The 13,977-nt window shown below is 37.4% G+C and overlaps 2 protein-coding genes across 4 annotated transcripts in view; one reads left to right on the top strand and one right to left on the bottom strand.

The window, feature by feature from the left end:
- mindy3 (MINDY lysine 48 deubiquitinase 3) overlaps window positions 1-4,111 on the bottom strand; it is a 36,510-nt gene extending 32,399 nt beyond the window's left edge. The window contains exons 1-3 of the mRNA XM_079626304.1: window positions 3,330-4,111; window positions 2,809-2,888; window positions 1,514-1,574 (exon numbers count right to left, since the gene is read on the bottom strand). Of these exons, the coding sequence (XP_079482430.1) occupies window positions 1,514-1,574; window positions 2,809-2,888; window positions 3,330-3,423 (235 nt within the window). The 5' untranslated portion in view covers window positions 3,424-4,111. The remainder of the gene's footprint in view (window positions 1-1,513; window positions 1,575-2,808; window positions 2,889-3,329) is intronic.
- Window positions 4,112-6,235: 2,124 nt separating this feature from the next.
- Window positions 6,236-13,977, top strand: part of LOC307006301 (uncharacterized protein) — a 77,926-nt gene continuing 70,184 nt past the window's right edge. For 2 of the 3 annotated variants that reach the window (XM_079627141.1, XM_079627142.1), the window contains exons 1-6: window positions 6,703-6,899; window positions 7,306-7,406; window positions 7,499-7,645; window positions 7,816-7,965; window positions 10,658-10,764; window positions 12,009-12,132. In XM_079627141.1, coding sequence (XP_079483267.1) covers window positions 6,833-6,899; window positions 7,306-7,406; window positions 7,499-7,645; window positions 7,816-7,965; window positions 10,658-10,764; window positions 12,009-12,132 — 696 coding nt within the window. In that variant the 5' untranslated portion in view covers window positions 6,703-6,832. Of the gene's footprint in view, window positions 6,302-6,566; window positions 6,900-7,305; window positions 7,407-7,498; window positions 7,646-7,815; window positions 7,966-10,657; window positions 10,765-12,008; window positions 12,133-13,977 lie in introns of those variants that run through there. The other variant, XM_079627140.1, reaches the window with a different exon arrangement.

Raw genomic sequence — 13,977 nt, 5'->3', positions numbered from 1 at the left:
TTCCAGAAGGTAAACTGATGCCCGCTCTATTTCCATCATACTTGGCTGTGTCCCAAATGGCACCCTAAACACTTGCGGTCTTCCGACCAGTCTGCACTTTTGTGACATAACACCGCTTTGACAGTCGTGAAGAAGTCTGCTGCGGAGCTTGCTTTAGTGCAGGCTCTGCTAAAGTACGCAATTCTGACTGCAAGATGCGTAATAGCGCCCCCCTACCGCATAACATATCAAACTGGCAAGGCTTAAAAAATTGTGTAAATGATTCAGTGACGATGCAGCACTGGCCCGATCGGGCAAGTGACAGTTCCGTCAACTGTCCCACTCCCAAGTGTTGTTTACGCTGGCCCCTGGCCATTGGGCCCTCCTTATTTTCGAGCCCTGCTTGTCAATATAAACTGTGTCAGCCAAATATATTGGACAAACATGAAAATGAAAGTGTAATTCACTAGGATAAGACTGTTCTTTTCTTCATTTATGACGAAGCAAGCAGCATTCCAAGCAGGATACCAAATGTACACAACATACTAATGCGAGCAACAGCTGAGAATGTGAAATATGAACAACACAAAAGGAGTGAGGAGACGACGACAGGAGGAGAGAAAAAAAAATTACTTTAGCTATAAAACAAAAAGGACAAAGTTACGGTTCTTCCTTTAAAAGTGATCTATAAAATAGGACAAAATAAAACTAATATTCCAGATAATTGGTAATACAAGGTTTTTAGAACACTAATTTTAGAGAGTGTTGCAGGTATGACGTCAGAACCTGGAAGACTAATTTAAGATTTTCTATGGGTTTTTTCAAATTATCTGTAATATAAAGCATGTGGCAAACATAACGTGACTATGCTTTGATGTTTTGTTTTACAATATAAAGTACACACACCCAAAGCGAAAACTAAAATTTTGAAGCGTTTATGTTCATTTTTTGATAAGTTACAAGATAAAACACATAGTGTGTGTGTGGTGTACGTTGTAGAATAAAACGTCAAAGTTTCATCATGTTATGTTTACCCCCGGCTTTATTTTATTCACAAATTGAAAAAACCCCATAATAAAACCCCATAGGTTACTACAATACAGATATGTTTCTGTAATAAGATTCAGGATGATGTCTTGCACTTTAATGCAATCATATTTTATAAATGCACTTATAACAATTTATTTATTGGCACACAGTCTAAATATCAAATTATAGTTGTTTTTTGTGTAGTCTGCATAATAACTTATATCAAGCAGAAGCCAATAAAAATAAGTAACTATTGACAACAAAACTCACATATTTATTGTTCATCTTTATTAGGCCACTTATTACCTGGTCTTTTTCAATAACAGAAAAGAATACACTACAATGACTTTTGTTCAGAACCTGAAACAGGATTTAGAGTAGGTTGAGATTATCACTCCATCTTAAAAACGGTTTGAGATGCTCTTAGGTGCCTGGTTTGAGTGTTATTGGGTACCCAAAAGTGGAAACAAGGTGGAATTCTCTTTTTAAAAAATGCACAGCAAACCTGAAATATCTTTCCAGTTTGAGCCTTCAGTGTTAAACAGAACGTTCTTCATCAGGAAAGCCTGAGGAATAGCAAACAAAACACACAAATTAGGGCTCCACTTAACCAAACAAAAGGAACAATCTGACAACAAAATAGCATGTCAACACCATAGTGTTATAAACAGAGTTAGAGAATAGGGTAGGACATCATACGCAAATCAAGCAGCATTTGTGATAAAAATGGACTGTCAGTGCAAGACTGAAGTCTGGAATATACAGCAATGATTTACCCTAAAAACTGAACAAATTTGAAAACACTAAGCATTATACACTTGTCGACTTTGTAATGGTCAGAGAAAAACTGGACATCATACACTAAACAACTGAGGATCACACACTAGTACCAGACTTGGTAGTTGTTTCGACCACAACAAAATCACACAGAAACATGAATCTCATTAGAAGGAGACGTATGAAAAATAATTTGTAATTGTAAAACAAAAACACTATGCATTTCAAAAACTGGCTCAAAATATCAAACATGTTTTGGGCAAATCGGAACAAAAATATGTAGTGTATTCCAGCTTTACCCCACTGTGAAATAAATAAAAGACAGCTGACACATGAAAGGAAAAACCTAAATTAAGTGTCTTAAAGGGATAGTTCACCCAAAAATATGTTTACTCACCCTCACATGTTGTTCCAAACCTGTGTGAGCAGAGTTTCTTTCTTCTGTTGAACACAAAAAAATATTTTTAAGAATGTTGGAAAGTTGACAGTAGCCATTGACTTCTATAGTATTTATTTTTTCCTACTATGGAAGTCAATGGGTGCTGTCAACTGTCTGGTTACCAACATTCTTCAAAATATCTTCTTTTGTGTTCAAAAGAAGAAATAAACTCATAAAGGTTGGAAACAACTTGAGGGTGAGTAAGTAATGGCATAATTTAAATTTTTGGGTGAACTATCCCTTTAATAAGGTCAAATGTGCTGGCAGAAATCATGATGGAAACCCATTCTTCTGTAAGCTGTAAGATGTCAGTTTAAAATCTCCAATAGGCATTTTCGTCTAATAAAGTATTTTTGGAAGGATGTTCCATCATCTGAAAAATTGACATGTTAAACCACAGTACATGGTTCAGCATGGTTACAGCTGTTGACCAAGATGTTTTTGTAATTTGTCACCAACCTGTTTACTGCATCACTACAATGCAGCTTTTATGTTTGGACTATACAAAAGCCATGGGTGTTGACGTTTCATTATTGAACATCATCATCACGAATAAAAATAAGGTTGGAGAGAAAGGTGAATACCTGTACAGGAGCAATGACAGCACACGGTCCGCCTTCAAACTGCTCCAGTGCAGAGCGCTCGGCCTCAGTGAACACAAAGCCTGTAGAAAGAAATGCAGTGAACACAAAACTTAGTCAATGTCACAAGTCTCAGTTAAGCAATTCATCACAATTCAACTGGGCAAGCAGTCAAGGTGAAGTAATATGGACTTGGCATAGGTCTTATTTGCTGACGACTACAGAATTTTTACAAGACACGTAATGGATGTATATCCTTGAAAATGAGATTCAACCTCCATAATTTGAGTCAGCATTCAGGCTGGATTACACAACATGACTTTTGCTCGGAATTCTTTTTGTTTTTTTTGCCTTCAGACTATGATTCCATCCGGAAAAACTAGAAAGGCCTGGATAAGTGTGATCCTCAGTAATTTACTGTATGATAGTTTTAGCTACTCTAAGTTATAAGTTAACCTTTTACAAAGTCTGGATGTGTATGATGCCTTTTGTTTTAAAATCTGTTCCGATCGCATTAACGTTACCTTGAGACCACCTGCGGAAGAGGGATGCAGGCACTCCTCCGCCACTGGGTCTGCCCCACACCAGATCCACCACTTCTTTACTCGTATCTGACATTTCGTCTCTTGATCTTCGTTGATAATAACTCAAAACCAAGCATCAAGACCAATGGAGATCCTTGTGACAGCCACTGTAGTGCACGCGACGTGGCTAGCGCACTCGTCCTGGCCTGCTTTTGTATTCCGCCGAATCTGAAAGATTTTGCTTTGGTGGCCACAGATGCGCTACTTGTGCGTAAACTGTCCCGCGAGCGACGAATGATCGAACGCTCGCGCCAAAAATCGTGAAAGAACGTTATATTTTGAATACGCAGCCTCTAGCGACAACACACCACAACCGCTCTGTTAACCTCATAAAGGTTTCATTTATATATGAAATTAATGTTATCTTACGTCTTATCCATTTGCTTCCTTAATTCAAGGTTTCTGTTCTGTCTGTTTAACTAAACAGGCCTGGTATGTCCTCCTCACTGAAGTAACGTTAACGTTTACTCACTCACCAAATGTGTGTGCCTTGCTACATAACCTAGACGTACAAAAAATAGTTCGTTCCTCCGACAGCAAGCCTGTTTTAAGAGTAGCCAACGACTGTCAACTCCACTCGAGAACAGAACACCGCGAGAAAATACTGAGGATTCCAATGTAAACTGCTCGCTGTGGTAACTGCAGACTGAGTGCTCTATGATCCATTCAGTTTATTTACTACGTTCCTCCACCTCAAGTTCGACTTTGTGAGAGATTGGTTCAAATCGAGAAGGTTCTGGTGACGTTGAGCGAGAAAAATATTTGATTGGCTGTTCCGTCCATCAATCACACGGCAATGATGTGACGTCTTGTGTTGCCCGCCTACAACACGGAGGCTGAGCTTGAATATACAGTAATCTTGGCTAAGCAAAGTGTTACATAAGAAAGAGATTAGGTAGCCATAAATTCTTAAAATACCAACAGTGAAGTAGGCGCACCCACAGAGGCTATAGTGATTTCTTGACGACAGTGTTACCTTCTAAGCCTATAAAGTGTGCAGTGAATAATCATAGACAGTATGTGAATAATAGATTGTCCCAAAAATGTTTCCTCCTCGAGATAATATAACACCTATACATTGTAAATATTCATGAACACTGCATATTTACATATAGCCCTCTGGCAAAATGTTGATTTGGGGTAACTACTATGGGATTAATTGATGTGTATAAATCAACAATAAAATAGTTAATAAGTAAAAAAAAAAAATGTCATCCATTCAAAAACTGTTAGCGTGTAAACTTATACCATATACAAATTATCAATACTTAGTTTAAAATGATTTAACAACATTTCTCTCTGCTGATATTTACACGCAATATTAAATCTGGGTAACATACCTTGCTTAACCCCTTATCAAGCGCCCCTATTTTTGAGAATTTTCTGAAAACGGCATACCCAAATACAAATGTCTGTAGCTCTTAAACCCTATGGTCCACATTCATAATTCTTGTCTTTTTTTAAACTAGACAATTGAAACTTTGTTACCCAAGAGTCAATTTTAACTCAAAGTTGAATAGGAAAAGAGTAAAACAAGGTAAATTGACATGAAAGTGACTTACGATTTCTTTGAATGAACTTAACTTAGGGAAAAATTGATCAGACTTTTATGTCAAAGGCATGAAAACACCATAAAGATAAAATTGAATGTCTGGACATGTTTTGAGTCAAATTTGAGATTGATACTCCCAAAAATGTAGTTTCTGTAAGCTTTTATTGATGAAAAGTATAGGCGTCCTTTCCAAAAACCTATTTGGAGACTCCAATAGACACCTGATAACCAAATGACATAAGAGTAAACAGTACATACTACATGCATGTATATCAATTCAAGACTGTTTTGCCCATCAAACCACACAATAAAAAACTATTTCAGCAAAACATTTTAACATTTTAACAAAATACCCTTTATTTTGATCAATTCTAATAGCAAAAACAGTGAAATAAAACGTCTATCATTAAATGTATAGCCTAGACATTCCAGAAGTGACCGTTTTCCAACTAATGTATAATATATATATATATATAAAATAGTTTTAGAACATTTGTAATTAGAACCGTGTTTTTTACTCAAATAAATTACAGTAAACGGATTATTATAATGGATATCCTATTACTTTCTGCTGCTCTTCGTCGCTTCTCCTCTCCACCTTCTTCAAAACACCACCAAAGTATTCTGTAGTCGACGATCAATGGTAGAGATGTTCAGATATAAGCTTTGGATTAAATCCGTGTGTTTATATACTGTCTATGGTTTATTCGAACTCCGTGGGCAAAACAATGCTATGTGTGTGTATGTGTCGGCGCACTATGTGTGTGCGCTCTTGCGTGTGGAATGGCGAAAGCGCACGTGTGAATGAAAAGTTTGCGCTTTGTTCTTGTATTACACGTTTCATGCAAGCAGATTCGTCAATCACTGCATCGATGTTGGTTGGTCAATACTCCCATCAATCAAAACTTTGCTGACTAGACATTGGCTGGCTTTATCCAGGCTTTTATCCAGTTGAAAACCGAGGAGCGCGATTGACAGTTCACGCATCCGGTAAAATGCTCCCTTTTTGTTTTAGTCAATAACAAAGCCTGTGATTGAAGGATAGACACGAGGGAGGGCTCAATTTACCCGGAAGATTCCAAACTACGGGGGAGATATGGCTTTTGAACGTTGGAATCGATATTTCATTGAAAATGAACATGATGGATTACTCTAACTCAAAACGCTCATGTAAACAAAGGAGGATATTTCGTTTTTTTCCCTATTTTGTTGTTGTTTTGGATTAAACAGTGGGATGCATTTTGAAGAGTAGACCCTTACATTGAAATGTATGCTGGTGTTTCTTGGATTCGTCCGAACTGATCTGAACCAGACGCGATCAAAGATAAGTATTGCCGTTCATTGTGTTCATGTTTACAAGGTCAGTCAGTCAGCATTTAATTTAACCCTTTCCTCTCTGGTGTATTGATTGCAAAAACAAGCTCAGAACATGATTCTTGAGTGTTTTAGCTTTCAAATGATGCATAGTTTATGATAGTTGATTGAATATTTGTTATAAAACAAAGCCGATAAAAAGTAATAAAAGTTTAGCCACGCCCCTTCGGCCCGCCCGCGGGCCGGTGCTTGATAAGGAGTTAAACATACCTCGCCTATTATTTTCTAAACTTGTTCTTTCTTTTTTTTAGTTATGTGGCCCATTTTGTTCTGAAATGTGCATTGAGAAGAAAATCAGTTTCGTGGGAAACAAACTGCGCTTCAGCGACAGACGCTTCAGCAATCATTGGAGACTTTTATTTTGTTAAAGATGTAACGTAACAGGAAGTCAATCAATCTCTTTCACGTTGTAGCCCATGCGTATTTTCACGCAGGCAAGTGAACGCTCCTCCAAGTGGAGAAGTCTTTTCCTCTAAATACAAAGTCACATAAATACACAGTTTTTAATCTAACAACAATGGGCGGACAAGCAAAAACTAAAAAGAAAAGCAAAGCTAAAAGAAAAGACACCAATCCAAATGGAGGTATGTCAGTTTTAGCCATCATCAGTAATGTTAAACTATTTGGCATTGATGTTAAACGAAAATTATGACTTTAATACATATTATTTAAAATACCACATCAATTAAACCCATTTCTTGCTATATAGACTGGACATGAAAGTCACCTCTGCGTGTTTGGACAGTAACGGTTTAATGTAAACATGACACTCACTGCAATGTGTTTCATGTGCCATGTGGCGTTTATTGTGATTTTTTTGGGGGGGGGGGGGGGGGGGGGGGGGGGAGAAGAAAAATAAGTGTTGACAAACTTGCCATAACTGTATTTAATCTAGAATTATTTACATTAAACTAATTTGTAGTCATATCATGTCCTCAAAAGGTTTGATTTGGTTGTTACAAACTGATTTATTTTTATTTTTATGCTCAGGTGCTTTGATGTCACCACAGGAAAGAATGAAAGCAAAGATGCAGGAAAGGGCCAAAAAGAAAACAGCTGAAAAATACACCGTCGATCAATTACTGGAAAAGGTAACATGTTGCCATGTAATGGATTTTAATGGAAATTAAATATTAGATCTTGTTTTCAGATTTCACTAGTGTACTTTCTCCGTCCCTCTCAGACTGAAGAGTGTATAGACAACTTTGACTTTGACATGGCCAGTCTGTACTGTCAGCGAGCGCTGGATATTGAACCAACTAACCTGACCATCCTGGACATGCTGGGGAACATCTGCTCCGAGCTGGGAGATGTAGAGAAAGCTAAACAGATATCCTTTACACATACTGTGCTACCACAATTCAATGGTCTTTGATTAGGAAATGACTTGAATACTGTTGTATATGTAACCTGGCCACATGAAGCTTTAAGTCTTGTTTTTCCATTTGTTAAAGAGGGTTTGAGCGTATTTGTGTGTTATGGTCCTTGACAGCGGTGTACGTGTATCTAAAGGCGGTGGAGCTCAGTCCAGATGAGGGCCACAGTAAGTACATGTACCTGGGGCAGATACATGCTGGCATGGAGGCTGTACAGTACTTCAGTAAAGGAACTGAGGTCATGCTCAACACCATGGACAAACACACCAATGAGGCAAGACAATGCTGATACACAGTTCATGCATTTTAAATGAATTTTTGATTCACTTGATTGTTCCATTTACACATTTATATACACCATCTTTCAAAAGTTTGAGATTACCGGTAGTAATTTGGAAGAAGTTAATAATTTTATTCTGCAAGGAGGCATTAAGTTGATAAAAAGTGACAGTAAAGACATTGTTACAAAAAATATATATATGTAAAAAAAAAAAAATTCTGTTCATCAAAGAATCCTTAATTTTTTTAAATCACATTTTTAAGAGACTTCTTTCAAAAACATTACCAACTCCTACCAACCCCAAACTTTTGAACAGTAGTGTACATGCTATTAGCTAATGCTTTCTTTCCAAAGGAAATTGCAGGTAAATCCAAGTAAAGTGTAAATGCGACTAGGGATCATTTTCGCATAGGGAAGTTGTCTCCAGGGCTATAGGCTACTGTATGTTTGTAAATGACTATTCTGAGTATTTCAACTCAGTGTATCCAATTATACAAGTTCTTGTTTTCGATAGCAGTTTTGTACGTTCATTTAAAACAAATAGTTCAAAGACCTCTTAAATTGGAATACTTTATGGAATGCGTCTATACAGAAATTGGCGCTGAAAAATTAACCTACCCTGAAAAACATTTACTGAAAAAGCAAACAGTGTGTCAACTAGCCCCGGTCTACCCTATATTGTGAAATGTGTGATGACCCACAGTAAAGCAGGTGCCTAATACTACACGTGAAATACTAAAGCTAAACCTAAAGTGCTGGAAGTTGCACACACAGTTCTAGTTTAGTAAATATAATGGATAAGTACTAAGATGAGTCATAGCAAGAATAAACCACATATATTTTTAAGAAAACACAGTATGCGTACAGCACGTTAACAGAAGATGTGATTGTATGTGTTTTAACGTTCCACAGAACCCTGAAATGGAGAATGACTAGCTGAGACCAGAATTTTACTCTCTAAGATACAAAGGAATTGTCATGTTGTGTTGAGCTCCCAGAGCTTTAGTTAATGTATAATGGATGCATTTTCCCAGTGCACAGCACTTTCTTTGCATTGATTAAGTCAGTTGCTGAATCAGAGTAGTGCTTTCTGGGAGGCACAGAATTAGCACTGATATAGTAGCAGGAAGCATTTAGTCATGCTGAGCCAGTCTCATCGTAGGTTTGTGTGACGTTTGTGTCTGTCTATGCAGGGCAGGTAAATGGAATATACAGAAGAACAGATGTGTGTTGTTCCTGTAGGTGGAAAGCTATTGAAAACCACTTGGTCACAGACATTGTTTTACATCAAAGCAAACCGCAATCAATTGAAATGACCACACATGCTGTTCTTGTTGTGCATACATTACTGTGTATTGGATTTAAATGCTGTGAACAATGCTCTGAGCTTTGTGGCCCCATGGGTGAGACATGCATCCTCAGTGGTCTAAATAATTTAAAGCAGCTATTGGATTTATTTAGTGTTACATGTGCAGTTCAATCTTTCAGCACTAGAGGGCAGTCAAACATAAGCAGAAAAACTGTGATTTCACGTTTATTTTCATTCAATTCACGTTTATTTGTATAGCACGTTTCACAATACACACCATTTCAAAGCAGCTTTACAGAAAGTGCATGAGTCCATATTACAATTTAGAGTGATCTGTTATCACTCTGTTATCAGAGGTAACTGTCTAAGTTATGTAGTTCAGAAATGTACAAAATCACAGTTTAGCTAAAAATGTATTCATTTAAAGAATGTAATAATTTAATGCAGAAACAATGAGCTCATTGAAGTAATGGCTACTTGTTTGTTAACAAATGATTATGAAATTTAGAAAATGTAGCATTGGTGCATGTTGACAGTGAAGACCTGTAGAGCACTGGTTCTTAATCTGTTTGACTTTCATTGTTTAACACAATTTTCAAAAGTTCCCCATACTAAGATATGACATTTTCTTCCAGTATTTCTTCTGTAATTATGCCAAAGCTCCTTATTTTTAAAGAAACTGAGTGTGTTAATTATGATTCCAAGAAGTTGCAGCATGTTATGGAAGCTATAATATATTAATTTAAATTATTTTAAATTAATTTAAGTCATCCTGTGGCCCCTATTGGGCCTGGGTGTCTTGGTTGAGAATCACTGCTGTCGGGTGATATTCTGTATTTTTATTTCTTCTTATCAGACAATTTTCATATAATAACTGACTGTGAATATCTCTTGATTGTGTGTTAAAGGGATAGGTAATAAAAAAGAAAGAAAGAAATACACACACACATTTTAATAAAAACTAAAATGATTAATCATTTAAAAATTATTAATCATTTAATATATTAATAAAATGAAATTATTATTATAATTTGCCATGAAAATATTATAACACTGTTATTCTCTAGTTCCAGGTCTTCTGAAGCCATGTGATGGCTTTGTGTGATGAACATGTGCCATAGTTATTTTGAGATCCTCAGCAGAGACTTAAATTTGGTCTGTTCGTCACACAAAGTTTTTATATAGGAATCTAGCACATGATTCTTATGTTTTTTTTCTTTTTTTTCTTTTAGGAACTGTTTGAACAAAGCTTGTTATTGTATTCCATGTATATAAAATAAAAAACAATAACAGTGTACAGGTTTGGAATAAAGTGATGAATTCATGAGTGAAATATTATTTTAACTCATGGTCATGTGTGGATCTGTGTCCTGATAGGCTAGTGCATTTGGAGCGGCCGCATTCCCCTCTGAGGTTGCTGTCACAAGGAAGGAGGTCTCTGTGGCTTTCTGTTCCATCGCTGAGATCTTCTTCACAGATCTCTGGTAAATTTATTTTCCTTTTTACACAGATGTATCCTGGCATTTATTCAACTTCTGCCAATCTTTGTTTGCTCTGGCCTTTCTAAGTCTTTTCATTTCTCAACCTTTTTGGCTTTCCCTACCTGATGACATGATACGACACACACACACACACACACACACACACACACACACACACACACACACACACACACACACACACACACACACACACACACACACACACCTGGGACACCGCAACAGACAGGAGCCCATCTGCTCTGAGGCCTGCAGAAAAGATCTAATCACAGACTGGTTTATAGAGGGATAGAGAGAGGAAGAGGGTTGGGAATTCAGGATGGTTGAATGGTAGGAGAGAGATAAAATGTAGATCTGGATTGGGGATGCGCTTAGTGTTGATTGCCGAGGATCTTGGCATAGCGTGACTTCATTCAAACCTTGAGATTGAAATTCAAAGCATCAGGGAAAGGTCAGGTTTATTGACTATAGAAAGAACCACACCATTTCACACATCGATGTACATTATGAAGGTAGAGCAGCAGCCTCTAGCGAAGTACAGTTTGTCTGTGCCTTTTCTTATTGATGTACTGTATGGTTGAATGTGTGTATCTGGGTGTGTTGTTTTGGTAGATGTTTGCTGCAGGCGATAACTGGAAAATCAAGAGCAAAAAAAGTGTGTGCTAACAAATAATATTTTCTTCAGTAGTGTGGAATGGATGCCCTTGGGTGCTGTGGAAACTCTGGTTTAGTTCAATTATTGGTCAAACTTGTAATTTTGTGCAGACATTGTACACGAATTGAGCTACAAGACACAATGTTTGTTGGTTTAAAAAATAACTGGAGTTCTTATATCATTTCTGCGTGAATGTGTTCACACAGGTTTTTATGCAATTTTTCCCCCATATCCCCCTTACTTCTCTTTTTCTGTACTGCTCTTTTATCTTATCCTATGTCCTCTTATTCTTATCTTGTACTACTTCCTCTCAATGTACTCTACATTCTCTCACCTTGTATTATTAAATGTTATCCTATTCTATCCTTATCCTTTTGTCACTTCTTCTTGTCCTATCCTGCTACCTCTCATTGTTTTGGTTTGGAAAAAATTACATTTAAAGTGTTAAATCAAAGTTATTGATTAATCATAATTTCTTTGAAAACATTTGCACACAGGTTTTTACACACACAAAAATACTTTAATAACACTGAATGATTTGTATGTGCTTTAAATAACTTTTCTTGTTGGACAGCATGGAGGAGGGCGCTGCTGACCGCTGTAAAGAGGCCATCGATAAAGCTCTACAGTACGACGAACACAACCCTGAGGCTCTGCAGCTGATGGCCAGCTATCTGTTTAGCATTGAGAAAACTGAGGTACAACAGGACATCTGCGGAGTGAATTACCCAGAGTTCCCCTCACCGTCTCACTGGATCACTGCACTTTTAGAAAGAAAAGCGTTCTGAGCTGCGGGTCATTATGCAGTCATAATTACTGTAGGTGGAGAGCAGCTGAAAGAGCTGAGTCATGTGTTTCTGAGGAGGAGACAGATTCAAATTGTGTGCAAGAGAATGAGCGAGTAAGAGAGACAGGTTTTTGGGAATGTATGCTTGTTTTTGAATGAGAAATCGACAAAGATGGCAGAAGAGAGTTAGGTCACAGGTAATGAATTATAAACCATTAATAGAACAAGCTTGTAGAAAAGGACCGACTGTGGGATTTACTACTAGTGCAAACACTTTCGCTTCGATGCAGTTCCTCATTGAACCATTAGGGGGCAAACAGACATAAGACCAGCACATCTACTAATCCTGATCTACCCTCTGAGTTGAGCTTCAGTGTGCAGCTTAAAATGCTTGCAACATTTGAGAGTATTTTCACTTCAGAGGACAGTTCCATTTCCCTTCAGAGAGCTGACAGTAGAACTTGACTTAACAATCATAAACTTGAGTCTCTTTGTGTGCTCTAACCTCAACCTTTTTCATGCTTGTACTTTTTCATCTCATCCTATGTCGCACCCTCTCATCCTGTATTGCTCCCTCTAGTTCTTTACCACATTCTATAATCCTGTACAACTTGCTCTTATTCGTGCTATTTCCTACCCCCTCTCAATGTCTGCGACATCCTCTTGTCTTATCTTACTTTCTCTCTCATCTTATTGCTCCTTATTGTCCATTCTATTTCATACTTCTCAGTTCTCATCATATATGGTGCCACTTCCTCTCATCCCCCCATTCTCATTTTCCTCTCAACGTATTCTACTTCCTCTTATCCTTTACTACTTCCTCTCATCCTTTACTACTTCATTTTTATCTCATACCACCACCAGTTATCCTACTTTCTGTCACTTCTTTTCATCATATACCACTTCCCCTCATCGTATAGTGTCATGGTGTACTATCCTAATTCTTGTCATCCTATTCTGCTTCCTACCCCCTTATATCCTATCCTATTTACTATGTTCTCTCTTCTTGTCCTATATTGTTCCAGCTTGTCCCTCTCTTATCCCGTTCCACTTCATGCTATTTCCTTCGTCCTCCCATGCTTTACTACTTTCTCATCATATACCATTTATTATTTCCCTTATATTTCCTACTTATTTGGATCATATACAGTGCCACTTCCTCTCATCCTTCATCACTTCTTCTCATGCTGTAAGACTTCCCCTCATCTTATCTTACTTTCTCTCACTCTGACCTACTTCCTTTTATCCTATCCTGCTTCCTCTTAATGTATTATACTTCCTCTCATCCTTTACTTCTTACTACTCCCTCATCCTATCCTGCTTCCTTTCATCTTGTACTACTACCTGTTAACCAACCTTCTCTCACTTCCTCTCATGCTTTACTACTTCCACTCATTCTATACTACTTCATCTTTTCTTATCTCACTTCCTCTCATTCTATACCACTTTTTTATTGCCCATTCTTAGTACTTTCTTTGCATCATATGCATTACTACTACTTCTCATCCTGTATCATTTCCTCTCATGCTGTAAAATGTCCTCTCATTTCTTTCTCACTTTCTCTCAACCTGACCTACAATTTCATTTTATCCTACCCTACTTCCTCTGTGTTTTCTGCTTCCTCTTATGCTTTTATCCCATCCTATTTCCTTTCATCTCATACCACAACCTGTTGTTGTACTTTGTCACTTCCTCTCATTCTATACCACTTCTTCTCATCTTATAGAGCTTCCCGTTGTCCTGTTCTACTTCCTAG

This window comes from Phoxinus phoxinus (assembly GCF_949152265.1).
Source record: "Phoxinus phoxinus genome assembly, chromosome: 10".
NCBI classification, from domain to species: domain Eukaryota; kingdom Metazoa; phylum Chordata; class Actinopteri; order Cypriniformes; family Leuciscidae; genus Phoxinus; species Phoxinus phoxinus.
The sequence above is the reverse complement of the archived record's forward strand: the minus strand, read 5'-3'. Positions and strand labels throughout refer to the sequence as shown.